This window comes from Solanum pennellii, chromosome 2, assembly GCF_001406875.1.
Source record: "Solanum pennellii chromosome 2, SPENNV200".
In the NCBI taxonomy this organism is placed as follows: Eukaryota; Viridiplantae; Streptophyta; class Magnoliopsida; order Solanales; family Solanaceae; genus Solanum; species Solanum pennellii.
Window position 1 is genome coordinate 47,773,383 of NC_028638.1, and position 25,450 is coordinate 47,798,832.

A 25,450-nucleotide genomic window follows, 5' to 3' on the forward strand; every position below is an offset into this window, starting at 1 on the left:
TATCCTTTCTAGTTTCGCATGTGACTATCTATTTTATTGTCCAGGTCATTTATATTCTGACGATTATCATGAACCAACAGTATAGTGTCTTATATTTGATTACTTCTCTTTATTCTCCTTTCACTATTTTTTCTTTCATTATTAAATATATTGTGAAGTCTCTCAAATGTTCAAACATTCTACATTATGTAAAATATATTGTTGTGTATTTTTAAAAATTGATTCATGATTTATTATTTTTAACTTTATATTACATAATTTTCATTGAAAATTTACATTTTTTATGTTGTTACTTCACAATGTCACATACATTGTGTCTCTCCGGATCCCATTTGTAGGATTACACTAAGTATGTTATAATTATTCAATTTATATTTGTCAACTAAAAATAATAGAAACTCTTTATAAAATTTGACTTTAAGCCCCAAATTTATTGAGACGGCCTGGATATACGTGCTAACAAGATGGATGTTATTGTCCATGTTGAACGTGCAGTAGTTCATGTGTTTAAATTAGTTGTTGATTAGATTTTGTACAACACTTGGTGACTTTAAAGAGGATTCATGAATAAATTTTAAAAGGACTAAAACTTGGAAATTTATCGAGTTAGAAGTAACAAAAATAGATGGAGTTTCGCAATTATTGCAAATTATAATTTATTTACTTCTTTTGAAAGATGAAAACTATGTTAAAGAGGGACCTATTTACAGATTTGTCTCGAGTTAATTAACAAGATGATATTGAACTCTTTCTTTTAGTGGAAAATTTTAGCATTTAATTTAGAGGTAACAAAATTTTGAAAAATGAAGGATAATAGAGTGTTCTCGAACCAAAGACGTTAGAAGCATATTCCGTGAAATATAGCTGAGTAATTGACGGCCGTTTCAATGTTTAATGCATTAATGACAGCATTATCCCTCTAACTAACTCTTAAACCAAAGTCTAATTAAGAGTTAAGGAGCCTTGAACTGTTTTATTTAGAGGAAAATTTTATTTATAATAGCGGTAAGAAGAAGTTAAACTAGGAAGATTATTTCGACGTTCTCTTTAAATGTTATATGTCAAATTGAGAGTTCATTTGCCCAAATTAAATTGTAAATATATTTTCATTTAATGCTAATACAATCCTTAGATACTCTTTTGTCAAACGTCAGTTGATTAGTAATGTGTCATTTTGTGAAGTTTTTGTCTTTTATCTCTTAAATTAGTATATATGAAACACGCACACTGCTTAATTGCACTTCACTCTCACTACTTCTCCATAAAAGGGCTGTGAAACAACAGAGCAATCATATGTTTTCAGCTTTTCCACCACTCAGTTCCTCTAGCTCTCTTATGGCTTCCGTGTTTTCTTTGTTTACTATCTGTCATCTTTTCATCTCCATAGCCCTTTATGGATGTTACGCTGGTGCTACGGACTCCTTGTTTGCATATCAAATCTTCACCAGCTATAACACTTTAGTTTCATCCAACCATGATTTCATAATTGGATTTTTCGGTCATTATTCATTGACTCCGATTGTATGCAAGTTGTACCTGGGATTGTGGTACAGGAGTGTAAATCCCAGGGATATAGTATGGGTAGGTAATGAATTGAATCCACTTGGATGTTTTACAGAGCTAGAAATAACCAATGAAGGATTTTATGTCCAAGATATGATGGGAACAAAGGTATGGATTTATAAGACAAACACTACAGTTCCGTTACCTGTTCTGAAGCTCCTGGATTCAGGTAATCTTGTGTTTGGAGATTCGAGAAATCTGATGGCTGGGGAGTATCTGTGGCAAAGCTTTGACCACCCGACACACACATTGTTACCAGGAATGAAGCTTGGCTGGGACAAGAAAAGTGGCATCGACCGATCCATGAGGTCCTGGAGGACAGAAGCTGATCCAGCTCCAGGTGATTATTTGTTCAGGTTGGACTCAGGTGACTCAGGTCAGTTACCCCAACTACTTCTTGAGAAAAACCAGCAAATACAATCAAGATGGGGTCCTTGGGATGGAGAAAAATTCAGTGGAGGTTATGCCCTCATGGATAACCAGGCATACAGACCAATATTTCATCCCGATACAGATGCGGTTTACTTCACATTCGAAGCCAAAAACGACTCCAGTTTGATACTTTCACTGAATCCAGATGGGAAACTACAATTCTTGAAATGGAACAATAATTCTACCAGTTTCGTGGACGAAGTGAAGACACTCAATATGGCCGTATGTGACCAGTATAACACATGTGGGCCTTATGGAGTTTGTACCGATGGAGATCTCCCGTGCGGATGTCCTGATGGTTTCACAGCAGCCTCACCAGCAGAATGGAACAAGATGAATTTTACGCAAGGATGTAGAAGAAACACCTCTCTTAACTATACTGATAAAGACGTATTTGTCAAGAACACTGAACTGAAGTTGCCTGATAAAGCTACTTACTGGGGAATGTTGTACCCCCAGGACTGTGAACACAAGTGCTTACACGAAAGATCGTGCACAGCCTATACTAGTATCAATGGAACCAAATGTGTCGTCTGGTTGACAGATTTACTGGATATGAGACGTTCACAGAGAGCAGGGAACGACATTTTTATAAGGATGGCAAATGGAAAACCAGGTAAAAATGATTTCTTACTTGTGATATGTCGTTTTACTGAATGTTTCCAAAGCTTTAACTTTGAATCAACAGAATATTATGAGTAAGAAAACAACTAACACCTTTTTACTTTCTTATGAACAGATGCACCTGTTTCCCATGGGAAAAGAAAATTGAGTGAGGGATCGATATCACTGATTTTTGTATTAGTTCTGACAGTAGTTATCTCGTTTTTATTTATTGGGTATGCATGTCGATCAACGCATACAAAGGTGCCAGGTAAAATAAATCACCTCTCGCTGCTTATATATTATTTTCATACTTCTTTTTTTTCAGCCCAGCCTTAGTTTCACTCAAACACCATTCATGAGCAAAACCTCCTTTAACTCTTGAGACAACAAGAATGAAGAGAGACATTCTTCAAAAGCATCTTCTTCTGTCAATAAAATTTACTTAAGAGCACACATGACCTTGTAACCTAGCTCGCGGTTCGCTTCCATTATTGTCTGATATATTTGTTTTTGAAAAATAATATCTTCATCTGATCAGATGAACCAGAAATCAATCAGCCAGAAAATTCTATAGGAGCTTTGCTGCAGGGAACAGATGTCATTGCATATGATTCCAGCGATCTAGCTGCAGCCACTAACAATTTTTCCCCGTCTAATAAGATAGGGCATGGTGGCTTTGGCGATGTATATAAGGTCAGTTTTTCTTATCGACAAGCATGAACATGCATATATCTACAGTAACTTAGACAACACAATTAATACCCAAATGATACGTAAATCTGTAGGGTGTACTGGAGAATGGAATCGAAATAGCTGTGAAGAAGCAAGACGTGGCTTTGCGTCAAGGAGTTGAGGAGTTCGAAAATGAAGTCAAATTAATTGCAAACCTACAGCATCGTAATCTGACGAAGTTGCTGGGATACTGCATTCATGGAATAGAAAAACTCCTCGTCTACGAGTTCATGGCAAATAAAAGCCTAGACAAGGTCATATTTGGTAGGTCATCTTAACTAACAACTTTGTTTTACAATTATATGTGTTTTAATTTTGATATGGAAAATCCATAAAAGACAGAAATTCTAGGCTTATTAGAGTAGAATAGGGTAACTGTTTTCTCTACATGTGCAGATGCTGCAAGAAGGGCTACAATAACATGGCCAACGCGCTTAAACATTATCAAAGGAATCGCACGAGGACTAGTTTACATGCATCATGACTCGAGGTTGACAGTAATCCACCGGGACCTAAAAGCTAGCAATGTCTTGTTAGACAGCGAGATGACACCCAAGATATCCGACTTTGGGTTGGCAAGGGAATTTGAAGACGATGTTGAAATCAAGACTCACCGTGTAGCTGGAACATAGTAAGTAGAATAGCACTCATTATCATTAACGCTGTGCATATTTTATAGCTGTCTTATGTTGTTGCTGTAGTGGCTATATGTCTCCTGAATACATTCAAGCTGGACATTATTCAACAAAATCAGATGTGTTCAGCTTTGGAATTTTGGCATTGGAGATTGTGAGTGGCCAAAGGAATTCTCTTTATCGGCACCCAACCTATGATATTGGTTTAGTAGGCTATGTAAGTATATCATCCCCTGATTATGGTTGTACACATAAGTTTCACATTGTGCTAAAACAATTTACATCATTGATCAGGCTTGGAAATTATGGAATGAAGGGAATGCCATAGAATTACTGGATCCACTGATAGATAAACCAGATGATTTGAATGAAGTTGTAGGATGCATCCTTGTTGGGATGTTGTGTTGTCAACGGCGATCCCAAGACAGACCTTCAATGGTTCAGGTGGTTTCCTTACTGGAGGAGAATGAAATGTTGAAGGTTAATTGTGTCCCCCTGGAACCTTACTTCTATAAGGGGACGAGTCCCAGTAGCAGGAGTCGCGAAAGTATAAATGGCCTAACTATTACCGAAATCACCGGAAGATCATGATCAACTAATATCAAGAGACAAATCTACAGAAAAAGCTCTCAGTACTAGAAATGACCTTTACTAATTTAAAGTTTATGTTATCTTGTTGAATTTTCTGCAATTATAGAATGATATATAATGAAGTGAAGACACCAAATTTTCCAATGTCTTTATCAACTATGTGCCTTTTTTTTCAGTATACTTAATGAATCGGTATCAAATAAGATCTTCCATTTTTTTATTATAAATATGGTTGATATTAACCCAAACTATAACATCATTAAATTAGAACGGTGATATCACGCCTAGAGAGATTTGGGGCTAAAATCCACTCAATTGAAGTATAAAAACACAGTGAAATTTAAGAGGATTAGTTTTTATATTCGCTAATCAATCAATCATTCAGGTAGCACAAGATGTGTAAATTTAACCTAGGTTAAGAATCTATAGAGATCGATGCATATGCGTCATTGTCATATTACCTTATTTTCTCAAGGCGTCAACTTGAATTATGATCCAGACTCAATTTAGTTCATCGTATATATATACAGACTACTCGAAGCCTGAAAGGTTTCGATTTGAAGAGTTAATCAGCATGATAATATTCAACTTCAATAAATTTTACGGAGATACAACACCAAATCTAGAGAGAGTCGTCCTCTTTATTTTGACTACAGGTGGGCCATCATCACGCCACCTACGCACCACGTGGCACTAGGCTAGAGAACATGATCACCCTAGGCTATTACTTCCTATGTTCCTTTTTTAAATTTTTACTTTTTACTTTTTTTTCTTTATTTGTTACTTTTATAAATTAAGAACAAATAATATTTTTTAACTAAATATGTCCTTAATTTATATAGTAAAGTGTATTAAAAAAAATATAATTTTTGTAATGAGTAAATTGATATTAGAATTTTTTTTTTATAAATTAATAAAGATAAATAATAAAATTATTATGTCAATTACTCAATTATATTTCTTAATAATAGGTTCAATTCTTTAAAAAATTCAATTTTTTGTTAGTTGTGTCATGTATTAAGCGAATTCTCTCGATTAGTTTTTTCGGGATACTATGAAAAAAGAATAATAGTATGATTTAATGGGAAATGTTGTGCTATTTTTGTCTTTTTCTAGAGTCTAGTGTAGTCCAATGGATCAATTTTTAATTAGAGCAAGGATAAAACTGGGAAAGAATAATTAATATTATCTTCATATTTAAAATGACAATTATTTTGGACAAATTATTTCTACTAAGCATCAGATATAAAATGAACGGGAGGGAATAGGTTTTTAGGTGTAAATTTTGCTATTTTTTGGTGTCAAGTAAAACAAATTGTGTTGCAGTTTCTAGAATTTTATTGGATTTTTTTACTATTTTTTATTTTTTAAAAATTCCCACAATTTCCGTAAACATTTAATATACGACGACGATCAACAATGGTAACTCAACTTAAATGATCAAATTTGTGTAATTTAAGGACTATCTTAAACCTACTTCAAATGCGAGAGACAATTTCTTTTTATTATTTTCTCCTTCAAACTACATAAAATATTAATGATAAAACTTAAATTTTCAAAATATAATAATCAATAAGATTAATACAATAAAATAAATTCCCAATAAATATTTTTGTAAGGACAACATGGTCATTAACAGAAACCGACGGAGTAATATTCAAACCATTCATTAATATGAGTCAAACTTGTCTCCAATCGCAATCTAATGTTTAGTGAAGGGTCTATGGGTCATTTACACTTTTGCCCCTGGTAAATAAAGAATGAAATTCACATAATTAGTTCATTAAATAGGACACAAGCAATATTGTACTAATCTCATTAATTACGTAAAAGAAAATTGATCAAAATCTCCATAAATTCACTTTACTTAACAAATTCAATTTCACGTGGGTTTTAAATATTTTCTAGAAGGAAAAATACACTTTCTCAAAGAAATATAACGAAATTAGATCCAGTCTTATATTTTACCTATTTATTTTTATATTTTCATTTTTTTTTGAAAGACCTATAATATTTTTTGGTGAACATTTCAAAATAACTTATTTTCCTGAAAAATCTTTAACAATAATAAGTTAACCCATTTTAATGTGCATATTAACTATCCAACCCATTTTTTATCCGCATAAAATGTTATTTTTTTAAAAAAAATATATCAGATGGATCAAATTTATTGATGATAAAACATGCAAAATAAAACAACAAAGCTGAAAAGGAGGTCCAATACTCCAATTGATCAAAAAGTGAACGGCCCAAAATTTTAAAAATAAGATGAAATAATATAATCTTGATTTGTCCTTGGCCTATATTTTCTCTTTGCTTTTAGGAAAGTTATTCTTTTAATTTCTCTTTGGTCAATGCGATATGGTATCAAGATATAAAATTATAATATGATATCATAATATGAAATCATAATATGGTATTATAATATAAAATTATAAGATAAAATTGAAATTTTATTTGGACATGCTATATGGAATTTTTGTATTGTATATTTTCTCATAAATATAAAAATCTCATAAGTTGTAAAATTATTAAAATAGCCCCAATTATTTATTCAATTTGTCAATTAAAAAATTATAAAATCGCATATAAATTATTACAAAGATATTTGTTCTACATTTAAGTAATTATTTCATCTAGCTTTAATTTAATAAAAAAAATTGAACATAAATTATAGTTTACTAGTTTTTAACATAATCCTCCCACATTGTATGAACAATTTCCTCAAGTTTAACTTGTATTTCTCGATCATGCGACTGAAAGACGAACCAACATTGTCACTTTGATCTATTTGTTGGTCAATATCATTCTCAACTATACTTTCATATTTATCAACCATAATTATTTCATCACTTTAACAATCGGTTGGTGAGAGTTAAAGTGACTATATGTTGGTGAGAATAATAAATTTTATGTCGGTGAGAATAATAAATTTAAAAAAATAATGATGTGATTATAATTTTATTTACATATGAAATAAATGGTTAGTAGATATAAATGTGTGGTTGTTTTAACAAAATATAAACTTGTGGATCAATTTTTATATTAAAATATCTCAAATTATGATATGGAATCACCGTGTAATTTCATATCATGCTTTTTGGAGAATATGGAATTACATCTCATGATATGGAATTATGAGATAGAATCAGCGTAAAATCACATGTTCAAACGTTGATACCATCTCACAACACCATATTGTGATATGATATCGCATAGCCAAAATATATTAGATTTTGACTTATTTTTGTTCAATCCATTTTTGATCCCTCAAATTTGTTCCTACTTATCCATTTGTGATGACAAGTTAACTTCCTAAATATATTATTATAGACTATAGTTTATACAATTTAATAAAACCCCGATTCTAGTTGCTAATTAATACTTCGTCTATCTCAAAGAGAATTGTTAGGTTTAAAATGCAAGTTATATGGATCAATACGTCTTATTTTTAGTATGAATTTAAATATTGATATTATTTTATAAAAGGAAAAGGGTTCAAATTTAACTCAAAATTATCTATTTTTGTCCTCCATTGGTAGTTGATTCAAATTTGTCTTTGTCATTACTAAACTAGCGTACATTTTCCATTTAAAATATGATTAAATCACCATATGGAAAATTCTACAACTATATACACTGTTATTTATTATTAATAAAATTTTAAGACGTCCGAAAAAACTTATAATAAAATTAATGAACCACCATTTGATTTTTCAAGTCGTTATATGGTGTCATTTTTTGGGGGTCGACTTCATAAATATGTTGCAAGAATAAGTCAAATAACATCATTACAATTTACAAGGCATATATATGTTCCCTTTTCTAGCGAGATTTGTGTTACACGTTAGCATTTCAAATACGATAGCCTACCTAAATTGTACATATATAAATTATAATATACTTGCTTAGTGAAGAGACTGAGTATCACACGTAATGTAGAAAAATTGAAATGTTGATGTTTCTATATCTATGAATATAAAATTTAGAGCTTCAAGAAACAGTCTGAATTTTGAACTTGAAATGTTTAGATGAATTATATCTTGTGTTAATAGGGGATTTAAAATATATGTATAGTTATATAAAATAAATTCAAATAATACGTTGTATATGTATTGTAATTTTTTTTGGGAAACTTCCACAACCACTTAAAATAGTCTAATTATTCTCCATAGTTATAGTTTGATAATTACGATTAGTAGTTACAAGTTATATGGAGGAGAGAGACGAGCGAGACTGGAAAAAGAGAGGAGAGAGGCGAGAGAGAGGGGGAAAAGAATGGGAGAAAGGTGAATTGTATATGTATATCGGTTAGATAATTGTATACTCCCTCCGTCCTATTTCATGTGGCACCATTTCCTCTTTGGTCAGTCCAAAAAAGAATGTTACATTTCCTTATATGGTAAGTATTTAAAGGTATAATTCCTTTTTTACCCTTGTTGGTCCCACTTAATTTTAAATAGTACTCTCATACATTTATAAGGAGAGAGAAAAGTTAGTCTACTTTTGAAGGACAATTTAGTAAACAATTCAAAGTCTTCATTTATTTCTTAAACTCCGTGCGGGGTCAAATGGTGCCACATAAAATGGGACGGAGGAAGTAGTATACATATGTATTTGTATATATGGCAAGCGAGAGCGGGAGAGGGAGGACAGAGGCGAGTGAAACTAGAGAGGAAAGAGAGAGGCGAGCGAGATTGGGAGAGGGAGGAGAGAGGCGAGCAAGAGAGGGCAGAGAGTGTGAGAGAGGTGAATTGTATATGTATATAGATTAAATAATTGTATACTATGCATATGTATATGTATATTCTGGTGAATTATACATATACAAACGTGACTAATTATACAAACTCGAAGTCAGCCCACGCAATTAATGTATAATGTTAGTCGCGAGTGATAATTATAGCAAACTATAGTTATGATGAATAATTAAATGGTATATATTTGCTTTATATACAATATATTTAATTAAGATATACCCCCAAGTCTTAAGCAACTTGGTCTTAATTAAGTTTGTAAAAATTGAGCATTTTTTACCTCCAATTTAACTCATATATTACTTTTTCGAGGTTCCTACTTAAACTAACACCAACTACGTATCTCATTTTCTGATAATATGTTGCTTTCTAATTCATTGTTAAATTGAATTAAACTGATCATGACAAAAGTTGTGTGTTGCCAATTCTTGTATTTTGACTGTAGAAGATGCAGTTAATTAATTCGATTAACGATCGACTTTCTTTCTTCCAATTGCTACGTATTTTGCAGGCTAGAGATTCAATATGTGCTGATGCTTATTGCTGCTTTCTTAACCCTTTATGAAAGTATGCACTTGTAACTATGTCTATATATAATAATTTGCTCATTTATATTTCATAAAATTTTTCGCAATAATGATGCTAGCTATGTGTGCTTGGTATGATGGAAAATGTATTTCCTTCAATTTCTTACCTTGTATTAATTCAGTAGCACCTGTTATATAAGGAAATTTCGAGAGTCAAATTTCTTAATTTTGATCATAAATTCGGATGAAGAGTCTACAAGTTTACACACCAAGAAGGATTATAAGTCATAATAATTAAGAATTTAAAAATATCTAAGGCATATGGAAAAAGCATAGTCAAGAAAAAATTCATCTGAAATGAAATGATGTAATATAAATTAAGACGTGAAAACGATAGGAAACCTATTGAATTATTGATATACTGATAGTGGTGTGACTCAAACAACTCTTGCTTTCACCCTAACCTCCTAGTTAATGCAACGATTGAATTAGTCAAAAGATTTGTACCTTCAATTTCACAAACTTCACGACACATAATCACTGAGTCAATTCATGTCTTAAATCAAATCTCATAACTACTCTCTTGAGTCTTGAGTCCACTTTCTCACTAACTTGTTGGACTTTGTTTCTGTATAATTAATTGCTAACGTGAGAGGTTCGTGAATACAAGTAGACATATTGCACGGCTGTAGAAACTTTGAAATGTAATCAAGCGAAAATAATGAGTTTTGATCCTCGTGTTATCGCATTATTCTAGTTTTGTTCGTGTATAATTTATTTGGTTCCGTATAAATTCAGTCCAACCTGCTCATTTGACATGCCTATACGCAAAGATAGTCCAACAAATTAGTACGAAAGTGAACTCTAGAGAGTAGTTACAATCTTGATATTAAGTATATGGGGTCCCTATCCACCTAACTCTCTGTAGACAAAATTTAATGCCTTTCATTTTGGTCCAGAGTTTGAAGTTTTAGGAACCTAAACAGAGAAGATTACCTGTTAGAAAGCATAAATTATGTGTCAGGAGAAAGTGTTGTTGATAGTATTTGTTTCATTTCTTGTCCCATTTTGTAGTTCCATAGATACTATTTCCTTTAACCAAACTCTCAAAGATGGTGATTTATTGATCTCTTCAGGGAAATCTTTTGCTTTGGGTTTCTTTGGGAATTCCCCTGGTAAACGTTACATCGGAATTTGGTATAACAATGTTCCTGAACTAACTGTTGTTTGGGTTGCCAACAGAGATAACCCTGTTAATGGCACATCTGGGATTCTCACCATCGATTCAACTGGGAATCTTGTTATACGTCTCGATGCGGAAAGAAAAACTGCAGCCTGGAGAACAAATGTTTCTTCAGCTAGGAAACGAGCAGACTCGTATACGGCTAAGCTGGAGGATTCAGGGAATTTTGTGTTGTTTCAAGACTCCAAAATGGATGTTATTGAATGGCAGAGCTTTGATTATCCTACCAATACTCTGCTTCCTTCAATGAAATATGGGATAGACAAGAGAACGGGATTGAACCGGTTCCTGACATCATGGAAATCGTTGAACGATCCAGGCACTGGAGAGTATCGTTACACAATGGAGCTCAATGGGACACCTCAAGTTTTCTTGTACAAGAACTCTAGCAGGATTTGGCGGACAGGATCCTGGACGGGTCATGGTTGGAGTGGTGTACCAGAAATGAGCCCGCGATTCATCTTCAGCCTTAGTTATGTGGACAATGATACCGAGGTTTTCTTGACATATGGCATACATGACAGTTCAATAATCTCAAGAATGGTCCTGAATGAATCTGGGATCGTGAACCGGTTAACTTGGCAAGAGAGTGAGCAAAAGTGGGTGCAATTCTGGTCTGCCCCTAAAGACCCTTGTGACAATTATGAACATTGTGGAGCATTTAGCAATTGCAATCTGCTCAATTTGGCTGAATTTGAATGCAGTTGTCTTCCAGGGTACGAACCAAAGCTAAGCCGACAATGGTTCTTAAGAGATGGCTCTCATGGATGTTTGAGGAAGAAAAATGAAGAGGTGTGCAACAGTGGTGAAGGGTTTGTCACATTAAGTCATGTGAAGATCCCCGACACGGGTGCAGCTCGGATGAACAAGAGCATGGGATTGAAGGACTGTGAAGAGTTGTGTCTGAAGAATTGCTCCTGCACAGCCTATGCAAGTGCTAATATTAGTGCCGGAGGAAGTGGATGCATCACTTGGTATGGTGAGTTGATAGACATAAAGCAATTTACAGATGGGGCCCAAGATTTATATATCAGAGTCTCTGCATCTGATTTAGGTAAGGAGTCAACTTAATATATTGTGTGCGGATTTAGGTAATTCAATATTATGTGGAGAAGAATATGCAAGTTGGTCATTTTTTGTTAGTATTAGTACACAGTATCTAACCCTGGTGTTCACTGGAAGTTCTCATTTTTTGTTTGTTCAGCGCAATTCTCGAAGATTTCAAGAGGCCATAATAGGAAAAGAATGATAGGGATTCTAGTAGGGTCTGCTGCAGCAATAATTCTTGCACTCTCTTTGGCATGTTGTTTGGTGATCAATATAAGGGGAAATGGTAAGGATACTATTCTATATCATAATTTAGTCGAATATTTTCAGTATCTGTAGAGCAGCAGCTATAATGGTGAAGTAACTTTAGCAACCTAGAGCTTCTACTACCTTTCGATATCGTGCAGCAAAAAAAAAAAGAAGACATAACTGCAAATATCGTTTGATCCTAATCTGTGTTTGCTGATGTCACAGATAATGAAAGAAGTGAAAGTTTAGCATCCTATGACGGCATGGAAGAAAGTAAACATGCAGAAATCACTATCTTTGATCTAACCACAATAACTAATGCCACTGATCAGTTCTCTGATGCTAACAAACTTGGTGAAGGAGGATTTGGTAGCGTATACAAGGTAACAACTCCCAAACATGATTAAATTCCTAGCGATCAACATTATCTTTATAGGTGGCTGCAAATACATGTAATAATAATTGTTAAACCAAGCTTTGCACCCTTAAGAAAAAGAAGAAGGTATGTGTACTAAATAATAATCTGGATTCAATATCAGGGTCACCTGACAGATGGACAAGTAATAGCTGTCAAAAGACTTTCAGTAACTTCGGGGCAAGGGACGGAGGAGTTCAAGAATGAAGTCACAGTAATTGCAAGACTTCAGCACAGAAATTTGGTGAGGCTTTTAGGATGTTGCGTTCAACGAGGAGAGAAGATGTTGGTTTATGAATATATGCCAAACAAATCCTTGGACAGTTTTATTTTTGGTAAGGAACATCTCCAGGACCGGAATTTCTTTCATTGACCTCCAGTCTCTACATGCTTTTACATGTTTACTGATGATTAATGATTACTGCTTTAACCTCTGTGTGTGTGTGTCCCTAAAAAGATCTCTTATTCACCAACTTTCAAACGGTGATCCAGATAAAACAAAAGGGTCTTTGTTGGACTGGGGAAAACGGTTTGGAATCATACATGGGATTGCACGAGGAATGTTATACCTTCACCAAGACTCTAGACTAAGAATTATTCATAGAGATCTAAAAGCAAGCAATGTTTTACTCGATGCCTCCATGCAACCGAAAATATCAGACTTTGGAATGGCCAGAATATTTGGAGGTGACCAAATGGAAGCAAACACAAATCGAGTTGTTGGAACATAGTAAGTATGTCAAGTTGTGTATAAACATATACAACTTATATCAAACATGTGCATGTGATCGTTAAAATGATAAATCTTGATATTGCTTATCTATTGCAGTGGTTATATGTCACCTGAATATGCAATGGTAGGGCATTTTTCAGCAAAATCTGATGTTTTCAGTTTCGGGGTTTTGTGTTTGGAAATTATCACTGGCCGGAAAAACAACAGTCATAAGGATCAGGAGCAATCTCGCCATTTAGTTGGATATGTAAGTACAAACATATATATGTGTACAGTTGCCTTACACATAAGCTGTGTCACAGATGGTAGTACTGCAAATAATAATATGAAAACAATCCCCTTTCAAGTTCTTGAAGTACTGAATAGATCGAGATTTTGTATTTCAGAATTTCTATTTCTGGTGTTATAGTCGCCTCTCTAATAGAGCAGAAATTGCTCTCTATTTCAGGTTTGGGATCTTTGGAAGGATGAAAAGGCTTTAAATGCTGTTGATCCATTGTTAAGTGGCTCATATGAAGCTTGTGAAGTTTTGAGATGCATCCACATTGGCCTTTTGTGTGTTCAACCGTTTACAGATGACAGACCTACTATGTCAGAAGTGGTCTTCATGCTGTGCAATGAAACAAATCTTCCTTTCCCTAAACAACCTAGCCTTATATTCAGATCAGAGAATCATAGTTCAGTTAGAAACTCTTCATCAGCAAGTATAGCAACATCTTCTGTTAACGATATGTCTATTTCAACAGTTCATGGTCGCTAGAGCTTATCCTAACTATTCAATAACTATTTTGAAAGAAATACAAAATTCCTTTTTCTGTACTATCTAACTTATGATTCCCACATGGCCCATGTTATAGACTTAAAGGTAGGTGGGTGGCAAAGGATTGGTAGGAAAGAAGCATAAACACAGAGGGTTTCTACTCCATCTGTGAATTAAATGGCACCCTTTGTCAGTTGTGTTAAGGCAGTTAATGGAAGCGCATTCACATTCAGAAGTGTTTGATATTTGCCACAGTTCATGTTTTCTTAAAGTCTACTCTGTGTTCATCAATGCTCTAAAAGCAACAAAGGCTAATCCTTCTAGCCACAACAAATAAAATTTTCAATTTTCTTTATTGATTTAGAGGATAGTAATTTGGTTGTAGAGTTTTGTCAATTAATGAGGTAGTTAACTATTATTAGTCAGTTATGTTTTTCCTTAAAATATTGTGTATAAAAAAATACAAACGTGTAAATGATCTTATGAAAGATTTTAACTTTGTATTCATAATTAGATCATGAGATAGATCTCTGTCAAATACAACAGTAATATTATGATCATGAATAAGAGCATAGAGGACCACCTCATACTTCGATAAGTAATGACAACTAGTTACATTTAATCAACAGGTAACATAAATACATAAACACATCAGACAACTAACAAACATAAGGTGCTGTAATTGTCACCTCATTGATCGAATATGATGCTATTTCTGTAGTAATCAAGTCTGAGTTAGGAGTAATGTAGGGCTGCTTCGGGGAGGGAACCGTTGCTTCAATACTTAGCATGGACAGAATTGTTGGCATGGTTGGTCTGTCTGCTGCGTTGATTTGCAAACACAATAGTCCTACTAGAATGCAGCGTAATGCTTCCTCACTGGGACAAGAATCAACTATTGATGGATCTACCAGATCAAAAGCCTTACCATCATTCCATAACTCCCAGGCCTGAAGCAGCAGTTCACTTAGCAAATAAGTTTGATTATTAAATCAAAAGATAGTTTCAAATGTTTGTATCTTAAGACCATATTCCTTTTTCCACTTATTACCTCCAATAATATAACACCAAAGCTAAGACATCAGATTTTACTGAGAAGAGACCAGCTCGAGCATATTCAGGTGACATATAGCCACTGCAAAGGGAAAGGGCAATAATGAGTGCGCAAAGTATTGATAAATGGTAAGGATCCGACAGAGAAATTCCTTTTGGTATTTGCTTGCTTACTATGTTCCAACAAGTCGAAGAGTCTTAGCTTCATTCTGTTTCCACTAAATATTCTATCAGTACCAAAATCTGATATTTTGGGGTTCATATCTTCATCTAAAAGAATGTTGCTGGCTTTCAGATCACAGTGTATTATTCTTAATCTTGAGTCCTGATGAAGATAGAGTATCCCTCTAGCGATTCCAATAATGATTTCATACCGCCTTCTCCAATCAAGCAACGACTTCCTGCTCTCGTTTAAGTTGTTCATATCAAATTTATCCAGTAAGCACTACTTAGGAGGAAATAGTTAACATAACATCAGATAAGAAGTTATCATACCAAATATGAAATAGTCTAGACTTTTGTTTGGCATATATTCGTAGATCAACATTTTCTCCACTTCTTCACAGCAGCCAAGAAACCTAACAAGATTTCTGTGTTGAAGTTTAGCAATGAGAAGGATCTCAGTTTTGAATTCACTAATTCCTTGCTGTGATTGAGTTGATAGCCTTATCACAGCTATTTTCTGCCCATCTGGCAATTGACCCTAGAAATTGCAATGCAATTATCACACCATTAAAACACAAGTATGGAAAAGATTTTAGTTAAAACCATTACCTACCTGTTCACCTCAAGAGAGACTTTTTCCCATTTTCTTTGGGCCTGAGTAGAATCTAGTGTTGCAGTTATTCAGTTGTCAATATATTTTCTTATGTAGTATTAATACTCAGAAAATATATAATACTTAGTACAGACAAAAAGAAGCGGATAAAAAGAAAAAGAAAATTATTGCACATACAAAATGATCTGCAAAGTTCATTTTTGCATGATAATCTCTCATCCTCCTCTTGTCATTTACATGAAGATCATGCTAGGCAATTTATAGAAATAGCTATGATGGACCTTCGAGTAGATAATTAATTTGCATTAAATTAGTTCAATGATTTTAGTCCATATCAAATTTGTATAATGGAAAAACTATTCAAATACTCCTAATTTTTACAATAGAGTAATTAATTATTAAAGTGAATTTAATTCATGCACCAATTTAAATGAGTTATTTATTAAATATTTAATCATATTTTATAATATTTATTTAATTATTTTAATATAAGGATAAAATGATAATTCAACTTTGAGCTTTGAATCTTTCCACTTATAATATAATAATATAATATTGATATTTAAAATTAAAATTTTAATTTAATATAGGAGTAAAACAGTAATTCAACTTTGCAGTTTGGATCTTCCCACTTATAATAATACTAGTTTCAAGACACGTGCGTTGCACGTGTATCTCATGTTATTTTTTTATATTCATTATAACAATTAGAATTCTACGTGTACATGCATGTAACGAATAACAAAATGCAACAATTACAAATAAAATTATAAAATTGTGACAAAAAATCAAATGAGAAATCTTATTTTAATGTATAAAATTTATCAACAAACGGTAAATTTAGAACTTTAGATAGTAATTAGCCAATTTGCATTATATATAGTCACAAAAGATTAACTTTAGCCTAAATAAAAATACAATTAAAACAATCATAAATTTATGGAAAATTAAATTAAAGAAGTTAAATCACAATAACATCAAATGAGGAATCTTATTTTAATGTATAAAATTTATCAATAAACTGTAGATTTAGAACTTTAGATAGCAATTAGCCAATTTGCATTATATGTAGTCACAAAAATTAACTTTAGCCTAAATAAAAATACAATTAAAACAATCAGAAATTCATGGAAAATCAAATTAAAGAAGTTTAATAGAGAGAAAACACATATACAAAATAAATAAAGAAAAAAACATGCGACAACATGCACATTCTTTTGAAGGCTCTAATCATAACAATATGTATAGGAAAAAGAAATACAAAATCACTATATATTTTTTCAAGTTTTTGTCGACACTTCTCCTATAAACAATTATAATTCAAGAGACTTCTTCATTTAGTTAAAGTATGAATCAAATAGAACAACAACTATAAGCGGCACTATTTAAACTATAGAATGAAAAAAATAACCTTAGTTAGGATACTCATGAAACAAATAAAGATGTATATGGAATAAAAATAGGGTAATTAGATGGTGTAAGTTATGAAGATGAATATATTATTCCTTATCACAATGAAAAGAAAGAATACAATAACTGCAATTATTATTCAAAATAATAATAGCAATTAAAGTTGCACCAAGTAATTTATCTAAAGTATTATCTATGAAGCATTGCAAATCTTTAGTGGGCATTCATTATGATCTTTATATATTGATTTAACTCAATGGTCTCATAATAAAATAATTTATGTTTTATTATAAAGAAAAATATTCAAAAAATTGAAACTATTTTAGTCTTTAAAAAGGTAGAAATGCCTAATATTTATTTATGAATATTGTCTTTCAACTTTTTGACTTTAACCAAATTTTTTAATATTTAGTGTGGCATATAGAATGATTACTATTTATAAATCAATATTTTATAATATTTTGATTTAACACAGGAAAAAATGATAATCTAATTTTATACTCTATTGTTTAAATCTTTTTTTACCCTTCAACCAAAAACAAACTCCATAGGAAAAAAAAAGGACAAATACAATGAGAACTTACCGCACAGTGTAATATAACACTAAAAAATGGAAGAGAAGACACCATATCAAACGGAAAATTTATGCATTAGGATTGTATCATATATAGCCAAAAAGAACATACACAATGAAATTAATTTTATACAATGACATAAAATCAAAGAAATATAAAAATTATTATGAACAACATATCTCAAAATTGTAGTCCACCTTACTTTTTTTTTCTATTAATACACCGACATATTATTTAAATATAACAAAAAATCATTTAATATAGAAGAAAGAATTATATAATTAACAAAACTAAAACGGAAAGCAACAAGGAAAAAATTGTTACCTTAATTGTGACTTACTCTTTCAATGATACGTTCATCTAAATGTCAAAATAGCACTTTCAAATGTATTCGAGTCATACTGGGCCATCATATAGTTTCATGCAATAGAGAAGACCAAGAAAATTTTCGAAAAAAGGGTTGGAATATGAATTTGAATTCTTGTACTTTTGAATGCTCTTGATTTGTGTTGTTATTTTGTTTCTCCATGTTTTTAAATATCTATACATTTCAATAATATGTGGAAGATGAAAATAATTCAAGTTAATTAGAAAGGCAGAAGTAACATATGAGTTCAAAAGATTGATCTTTTCATTACCATATTCATAGTAATTAATGTAAGTTAAGTAGTGCCTTCAAAATTTAAAGCTGAAAAAACCTTTCAACTTCAGTAATTAAGTGATGTATGAGCAAATAGGAGTAACAGAAAGACTTTAAAAAATCTCATAGTTTGTTTTACTAATTGAAAGTCATTGACTAGATAAATTAAAACTTTCTCCCTAACTTTAAATACTTAAGAAAATTAAATAGAAGGATATGATATATACATATCATTGTGTAATTAAAATATTTGTATTTAATTAAATAATTAATTAAATTTTAATTTACTAAAAGAGCAAAATGGTAATTCAACTTTTTACTTCAAAGCTTCCCACTTATAATAATATATGATATGATAATTATATCATATCTTTTAAAAATTGAGTACTCCATCGTTTAAAAAAGAATAATTTCCTATCTTATTTTTTTTTTATAATAACTTTCCACGTGATATATTTAAGACCACAAGATCAAGGGATAATTTTATATATTTTAACCTAACTTTAATATAAAATCACAAAATTTAAATTTTTTTTTATACTCTTACGCTCCATGTCAAACTAGGTCATTCTTTATATATTATCTTTTTAAGCATAAGGATATAATTAGAAAGAGTTACTTTTTCGGTGTGAACGTTGTAGAGAAATGAGGACAATAAAGGGGATAAAACCTCAGTTCACACTGAATAAGAAAACAAAAAGAAAGTTCCTACTAACGCTGATGAGTGATGGGAAACCCAGCAATTTTTAAATTTATCTGTTGACTTGTGGATGTATTGTGATATTCACGTGTTTTTAAGATACACGTGCCTCGGCTCCCACGTTAGCAATTATTTATACCACAACCAAAAATTCAGTGAATTGGGTCTATGGATCATAGATATCGGGTTGAGTAAAATTTGACTGAAACAGGCAGCAATGTGAGTTGTAACTCAATTCATAGTAAGGTTTAATTATTTTATTTGTTCTTTTATGAATTTTAAGTAGCTAAAAATTATTGTTTTCTTTATCCTAACAATATATATAACAATATGACATATCAAATTAAAAAATGTCTTGTGAAAAATTATTTTGACAATCTCTCTAGAATCAATTTGGACAGCATATCAACCCAATTCATTGAGCTAGTAAATGGACGGGTCAGTAACCCTCCCACACTTGAACAGATTGCCTGATGACTGATGTATCATAATCAGCTGACTAACGACCATCAGGTGCAGTAATAGTCACCTCATTGATCGAAGATGGTGTTGTTTCTGTGATACCCGATTCAGAGTTGGGGTTAATCAATGGCTGCTTCGGGGAGGGAACCGTTGCTTCATTACTTAGCATGAATAGAACCGATGACATGGTTGGTCTGTCCCCTGCATTCACTTGCAAACACAATAGTCCTACTTGAATACAGCGTAGTGCTTCCTCACCGGGGCAGGAATCAACTATAGTTGGATCTATCAGCACGAAGGCCTTGCCATCATTCCAAAGCTCCCAGGCCTGAATCAGTAGTTCATTTAAATGGATAAATTTGATTCTTAATCAAAGAAAGATTCAAACATTTGCATTTCACAACTTACCTGTCGTATTAAATTTGGAGGGGAATCACTATTATAAGAGATTCTGTTCTTTTTTCCACTAATGATCTCCAATAATACGACACCAAAGCTAAAGACATCAGATTTTACTGAGAAGAGACCAGCTAGAGCATATTCAGGTGACATATAGCCACTGCATAGAAAAGGAGCTATAGTGAGTAGGCAAAATATTGGTAAGTAGTATGGGAAAAGACCTTTCAGTATTTGCTTGCTTACTATGTGCCAACTATTCTAAGAGTATTTGCTTCATCTTGGTTTCCGCTAAATATTCTTGCTGTACCAAAATCTGATATCTTGGGGTTCATATCTTCATCTAAAAGAATGTTGCTGGCTTTCAGATCACGGTGGATTACTCTCAATCTTGAGTCCTGATGCAGATAGAGTATCCCTCTAGCTATACCGATAATGATCTCATGCCTCTTTTTCCAATCAAGCAAAGACCTCCTGCTCTCGTCTAAGTTGTACATATCAAATTTATCCAGTAAGCACACATTTGACAGGAGAAAAGGGTTAACACATAGTAGTAAATTATCATACCGAATATGAAATAGTCTAGACTTTTATTTGGCATATATTCATATATCAACATTTTTTCCTCATCTTCTACACAGCAGCCAAGGAACCTAACGAGGTTTCTATGTTGGAGTTTTGCAATGAGAAGGGCCTCAGTTTTGAATTCACTTATGCCTTGCCTTGATTGAGTTGATAGCCTTTTCACAGCTATTTGCTGCCCATCTGGCAATTGACCCTAGAAATTGCAAAAAAACAATTATCACACCTTAAAAACATAAGTACGGCCAGCAAAGATATTAACTAAAATCAGGATATATACTATCTGGCAATTTCTGGAGGGATTTCTTTCCATTTTCTTTAGGTGTGAGCGCATATTCGTGTATCAGGTATTCAGGTTGTAATAACAATACCTTAAAAACAGGCCCAAAACCTCCTTCTCCAAGCTTATTATCAGGGGAAAAGTTGTTTGTCGCGGCTTTCAAGTCATGTAATTCAAAGAACATCAGTTCAATGTCACCTTTCTTTTCTTGTCTCTTTCCAATGGAAGTTGCAGGTTTTGACATGTTAGTTGCTGAGTCAGAAAGTAACATTTCCCTGAACTTCATCTTTCTCAAAATCCCTGAAAAGGCAATTGAAACATGAAGTCTATAGATGAAGCTGTACATCAGTAATTTTAACTTATAATCTAATCCATGATTGTATTGACAGTGAGAACACAGTTAAGCCAGACAACCTGCTGCTAGTAAGAACTAGAATGTCACACGAAGACTGCCCGAGTTCCAGCAGTTCAATAATAAATCCAGAAGGACTAGGTTCGCTTATTGGCATCCAACATATGTTCATTGTCAAGAAAATGTCAATCTCGATTGAAAGCTAGTTCATTAGGTGAGGATAGCCAAGACAATATAAGGAGACAAGAGCCTATACCCTCATGGCCTCAACCACTGTAGGCCACATTAACATTCATAAAGCGCTGGCATAACTATTGGAAATATAAAGAAGTACCTTTTTTCTTGAGCTTTCGTCTGCAAAGAAAGTAACATCATGTACCACAGACAAAAATTGCTGAAGTGATGGATGCTACTAGCACTACAAACAATGACTTTTTATTGCCTGAGCAATGAGATAGATGGGGAGAGGAGAAAACGAACATAATGTCAGTTTCAAGTAAGCACAATTAGAACAAGATGCAGTTTAGAAGCACCTAACCTTTGTTTGAACGCTCAAAAACTTTTATGTTTAACACTGCTTGACTTGAATTATCAGATAATCTTCTCAGATTGATAAGATCATCATTCCATAATAAGCACACTCCACTATTGCTGTAAGCATAAGCCTTGCATGAGCAATTGGATGAACATATATATTCACAGATCCGATCATTCCCCACTTGCACTGATTCAGATGATGCAGGAAGTTCTACATTTTGCATATGAACAAAACCATCGTTATTGCTGCCACACTGCAGTGGAGTTATTCTCACACACCCACCAGAATAATCATTAGTATCCCAACCTAATGGAAACTTGGGTTCATAACCTTGTAAACATCCACAGGTTGGACTGGAATTTATATCACAAATTCCAAAAGCACCACATAAATTCGTTGTGTCACACATATCAACAGGTACAGACCGCACAACCATCCAATTCTGATGCTCATTAGACCAGAAGAGTTCCCTCATTAACCCGCTATGATCTAGGACAATTCGAGAAACGACAGATATTGAAGACATTGTAAGTAATAAATGCACTATGTTCAGTTGGATTATAACTGAAGTTGGATTCCACGAGATTCAAAGGCCACCAGATCCACATTTTCACGAGGTTACGTAGCATGACTAACTCACCATTTTGATTAGGGTCTAATTCCAAAGAGAAGTGTCCTGAAGCTGTATCATTCGTATTCGTCCAAGAAGTAAGTTTCTGGAGTGTGTTCTTGGACTTATCAAATCCAATCCTTGCACCAGGCAGCCATGTATCTGTAGGATAATCAAAGCTCTGCCACTGTATTTCAATGCCATTTGTCAAAATGAAATTTCCAGAATCAAGAAGTACTGCCCTATTGACATCTGCTGTGGATAAATTAGAGTCCCAGACTCTTCGTTTAAGTGCATTAAAGATTCCTAGATTTCCATCAGACAGCTCTAGATGAGAATTATTGAAGGGAGGGCGGATGGGGCTGTCCCTATTTGCTATCTAAACCACGGTGTTGGGCTTTATGTTTGTATACCATATACCAATAAAAAGCTTCTCACAATCACCTGGACAGAAGAAACCGAGTTCAAACTTGCCTTGTTTGGACACTAAAGTATTTGCTGCAGAGAAGGAAAGGATTTGTCCAGGCAACAAGTTGTCTGAACGCGTATTATTGCACCTACTAAAGAAAGCAAGAGAACTAAACCAACCAATAATATCTTCATTCCCAAAATACCTTTTCTTCAAAAAGTATTGACAGGTCGAGGGAAAAGGTGAATTAACAATCAAAACAAACATTCAAGTGTCCATAAATATATCATATGTAATCATCTCAGAGAAGAAGGAAAAAGAGAATTAGTTTTTGAAAATTCTACCAAACCATTAACATAACCAAAATTCGCCAAATAATCAATCAAACACCCTAGTCAATATATTTGAAAATTCTACACAAGGAAAATATCCGATTGATGAAAATGACATCAAACTGTAGTAGTGCAATCATTCCACTAAAAAATAAGTTACTAAGAATGTTGTGAACATGGATAGCCCAGATAATGCTTATGGACCAATTATCTGGGCAGAGGCTGGCTAAGATGTTGGGCCTAAGGTTAAACAACGAAGAGGTATAAGAATTGGACAAGATTTGTTGAGTAGGAATTACATGACTTGATTACTTGTTATAACTTATATCAGTATTTTCCATTGCAATTCAATAGTTTCAAAGTTGCAGTTGTAAATAGACTATCATTGATTATACAATACTAGTATTTGTGTTGAGAATTCTGATTTATTAGAAATAACTAACTAAGAATTCCAGCCATTCCCTTCGAATGCTCCTTCTAGATACTTGCTGCAATAAATGTCTTAAATGGCTGGAAATTTTGGTACCGAAATAACCAACTTATGAAATAGGACTTTTGTTTAGTTATACTATTTTGTAGAAGAGGAAACAAGAACCTTTTTTTTTTTTTGTGAAAAGAAAAAATAAGCTTCTTATTGGTAGATGGTATTCAAACATAAAAGGGCAAAGCCGTGGTTTGACAACAATTAAACGAGCCTCGACTAAGCTTAGTTAAAGAGTCGGGTTGTTAGATAATTCACGTTGAGAAAAACTTTGACTGACCAGTTCCTCTAATGCCCCAATCTGATTTTGTGAGAACTGAACTGAGTTTCCAAATAAACAAAGTGACGGTTCACCTTGGCTATCATCAAACAAAAATTGAGTGAAAATAAAATAAAATTGAAAGATGAATTCCTTAGCACCAACCGGGCATCATTAGTTTCCTTGAAAATCCATTTTAAGGCATTTTGACGAATGAAAAGGCTGACTTGGTCCAAAAATAAAATTTCCAACAAGCAAGGCAAGTTCTAAGAAAATAATAGACAAGTCCGTAAGCTCGTCTGACTAGTCTAGAAATGGGACATAGAAAACTTCCTTATTAATCACACTTTAATTTATGTCATTAACAAGCAATATTTGTGATAGAAGTTGAACAACAGGTAAAACAAAGATGGTACATATAGAGTTTCAAGATTTTCTGCCAATTATGGCGATAAAGCTAGGCGGAGAGGGACTGATCAACGAGCTATGCAAAGGTTATCGGATGTTAATGGATGGTGAGAAAGGAGTGATCACAATTGATAGCTTAAAGAGGAACTCTAAGCTGATGGGATTGCAAGATTTTAGTGAAGAAGAATTGAAGAACATGATTAGAGAAGGAGATATGAATGGTGATGGAGCTCTTGATAAGATTGAATTTTGTATTTTGATGTTTAGATTGAGTCCTGACTTGTTACTTGTGGCTCAACAATTGTTACATAAATCTCATCAATAACAAAATAATAATGTCCACCTTAAGTGATACTGCACTATTCCTGATTCATCATATTCATATGTAATGTTTCACTTCATTTGTCAATGTTAAACTTTTCTTCTTATCAAGTTAGTTTGCATACTATAATTCAATTAATGTCACGACCCAATTTCTCGAGCCATGAAGGCAACTACTATAACCCACCAGTAGGTAAGCCAAATGACAACCCAAAACAACACGTAATGGGTGTGAAGGTAGAAATTAAACAAGACTAAGCAAAATTACTAAAAAACATAAGCAAACCAAAACATAAATACAATGAAGGATCCCTCCCAGAGCCTGGAAGTCACTAATACAGAGCTACCAACAAAACGAGTACAAGTCCCAACAGTGGACCACCGAAACTAGACTGTCTCGAAAAGTAAAAGACAAGTCTTTATATAAACAGATGGAGACTGAAATAGTACAAAACGCTGTGTGTTCACCCCTGTCTCCAGACCAGAAATGCTCCAAACTCGATCAACGTTGACTACTGGTGCTCGGACCTGCATCACGAAAATAGATGCAGAGCGTAGCATGAGTACCAAATAA

The 25,450-nt window shown here is 33.2% G+C and overlaps 2 protein-coding genes and 1 pseudogene across 2 annotated transcripts; 1 reads left to right on the forward strand and 2 right to left on the reverse strand.

Annotated features, from left to right (window-relative positions):
- The first annotated feature begins 1,293 nt into the window (after positions 1–1,293).
- LOC107010094 lies at positions 1,294–14,653 on the forward strand. Its single transcript, XM_027914212.1, has 15 exons — positions 1,294–2,611; positions 2,735–2,869; positions 3,140–3,294; positions 3,387–3,597; positions 3,730–3,964; positions 4,035–4,185; positions 4,263–4,558; positions 9,828–9,883; positions 10,857–12,140; positions 12,291–12,419; positions 12,608–12,765; positions 12,922–13,132; positions 13,290–13,527; positions 13,627–13,777; positions 13,979–14,653. The coding sequence occupies exons 1-15, from the start codon at positions 1,294–1,296 to the stop codon at positions 14,288–14,290; spliced, it is 5,040 nt and encodes a 1,679-aa protein (XP_027770013.1). The 3' UTR covers positions 14,291–14,653.
- A 296-nt stretch (positions 14,654–14,949) lies between these two features.
- Positions 14,950–16,319, reverse strand: LOC114073920 (G-type lectin S-receptor-like serine/threonine-protein kinase B120). The gene is made up of 5 exons (XM_027914213.1): positions 16,299–16,319; positions 15,900–16,046; positions 15,529–15,788; positions 15,359–15,425; positions 14,950–15,240 (listed from the first exon to the last, which is right to left on the reverse strand). The coding sequence occupies exons 1-5, from the start codon at positions 16,317–16,319 to the stop codon at positions 14,950–14,952; spliced, it is 786 nt and encodes a 261-aa protein (XP_027770014.1).
- Positions 16,320–19,765: 3,446 nt separating this feature from the next.
- Positions 19,766–24,834, reverse strand: LOC107010095 (annotated as a pseudogene).
- Positions 24,835–25,450: the final 616 nt, after the last annotated feature.

What these genes read in the sequence shown, in the direction of transcription:
- LOC114073920 (XM_027914213.1), bottom strand. Translation starts at nt 16,319, where the DNA reads ATGAACTTTGCAGATCATTTT. An exon ending in TTCTTGGCTGCTGTGAAGAA is followed by an intron (nt 15,789 to 15,899) that starts GTGGAGAAAATG and finishes CCTCCTAAGTAG; the next exon opens with TGCTTACTGGATAAATTTGA. An exon ending in AATCTGATGTCTTAGCTTTG is followed by an intron (nt 15,241 to 15,358) that starts GTGTTATATTAT and finishes CTGCTGCTTCAG; the next exon opens with GCCTGGGAGTTATGGAATGA.
- LOC107010094 (XM_027914212.1), top strand. Translation starts at nt 1,294, where the DNA reads ATGTTTTCAGCTTTTCCACCACTCAGTTCCTCTAGCTCTCTTATGGCT. An exon ending in GCTTTGGCGATGTATATAAG is followed by an intron (nt 3,295 to 3,386) that starts GTCAGTTTTTCT and finishes GTAAATCTGTAG; the next exon opens with GGTGTACTGGAGAATGGAAT. An exon ending in GATTTGGTAGCGTATACAAG is followed by an intron (nt 12,766 to 12,921) that starts GTAACAACTCCC and finishes ATTCAATATCAG; the next exon opens with GGTCACCTGACAGATGGACA.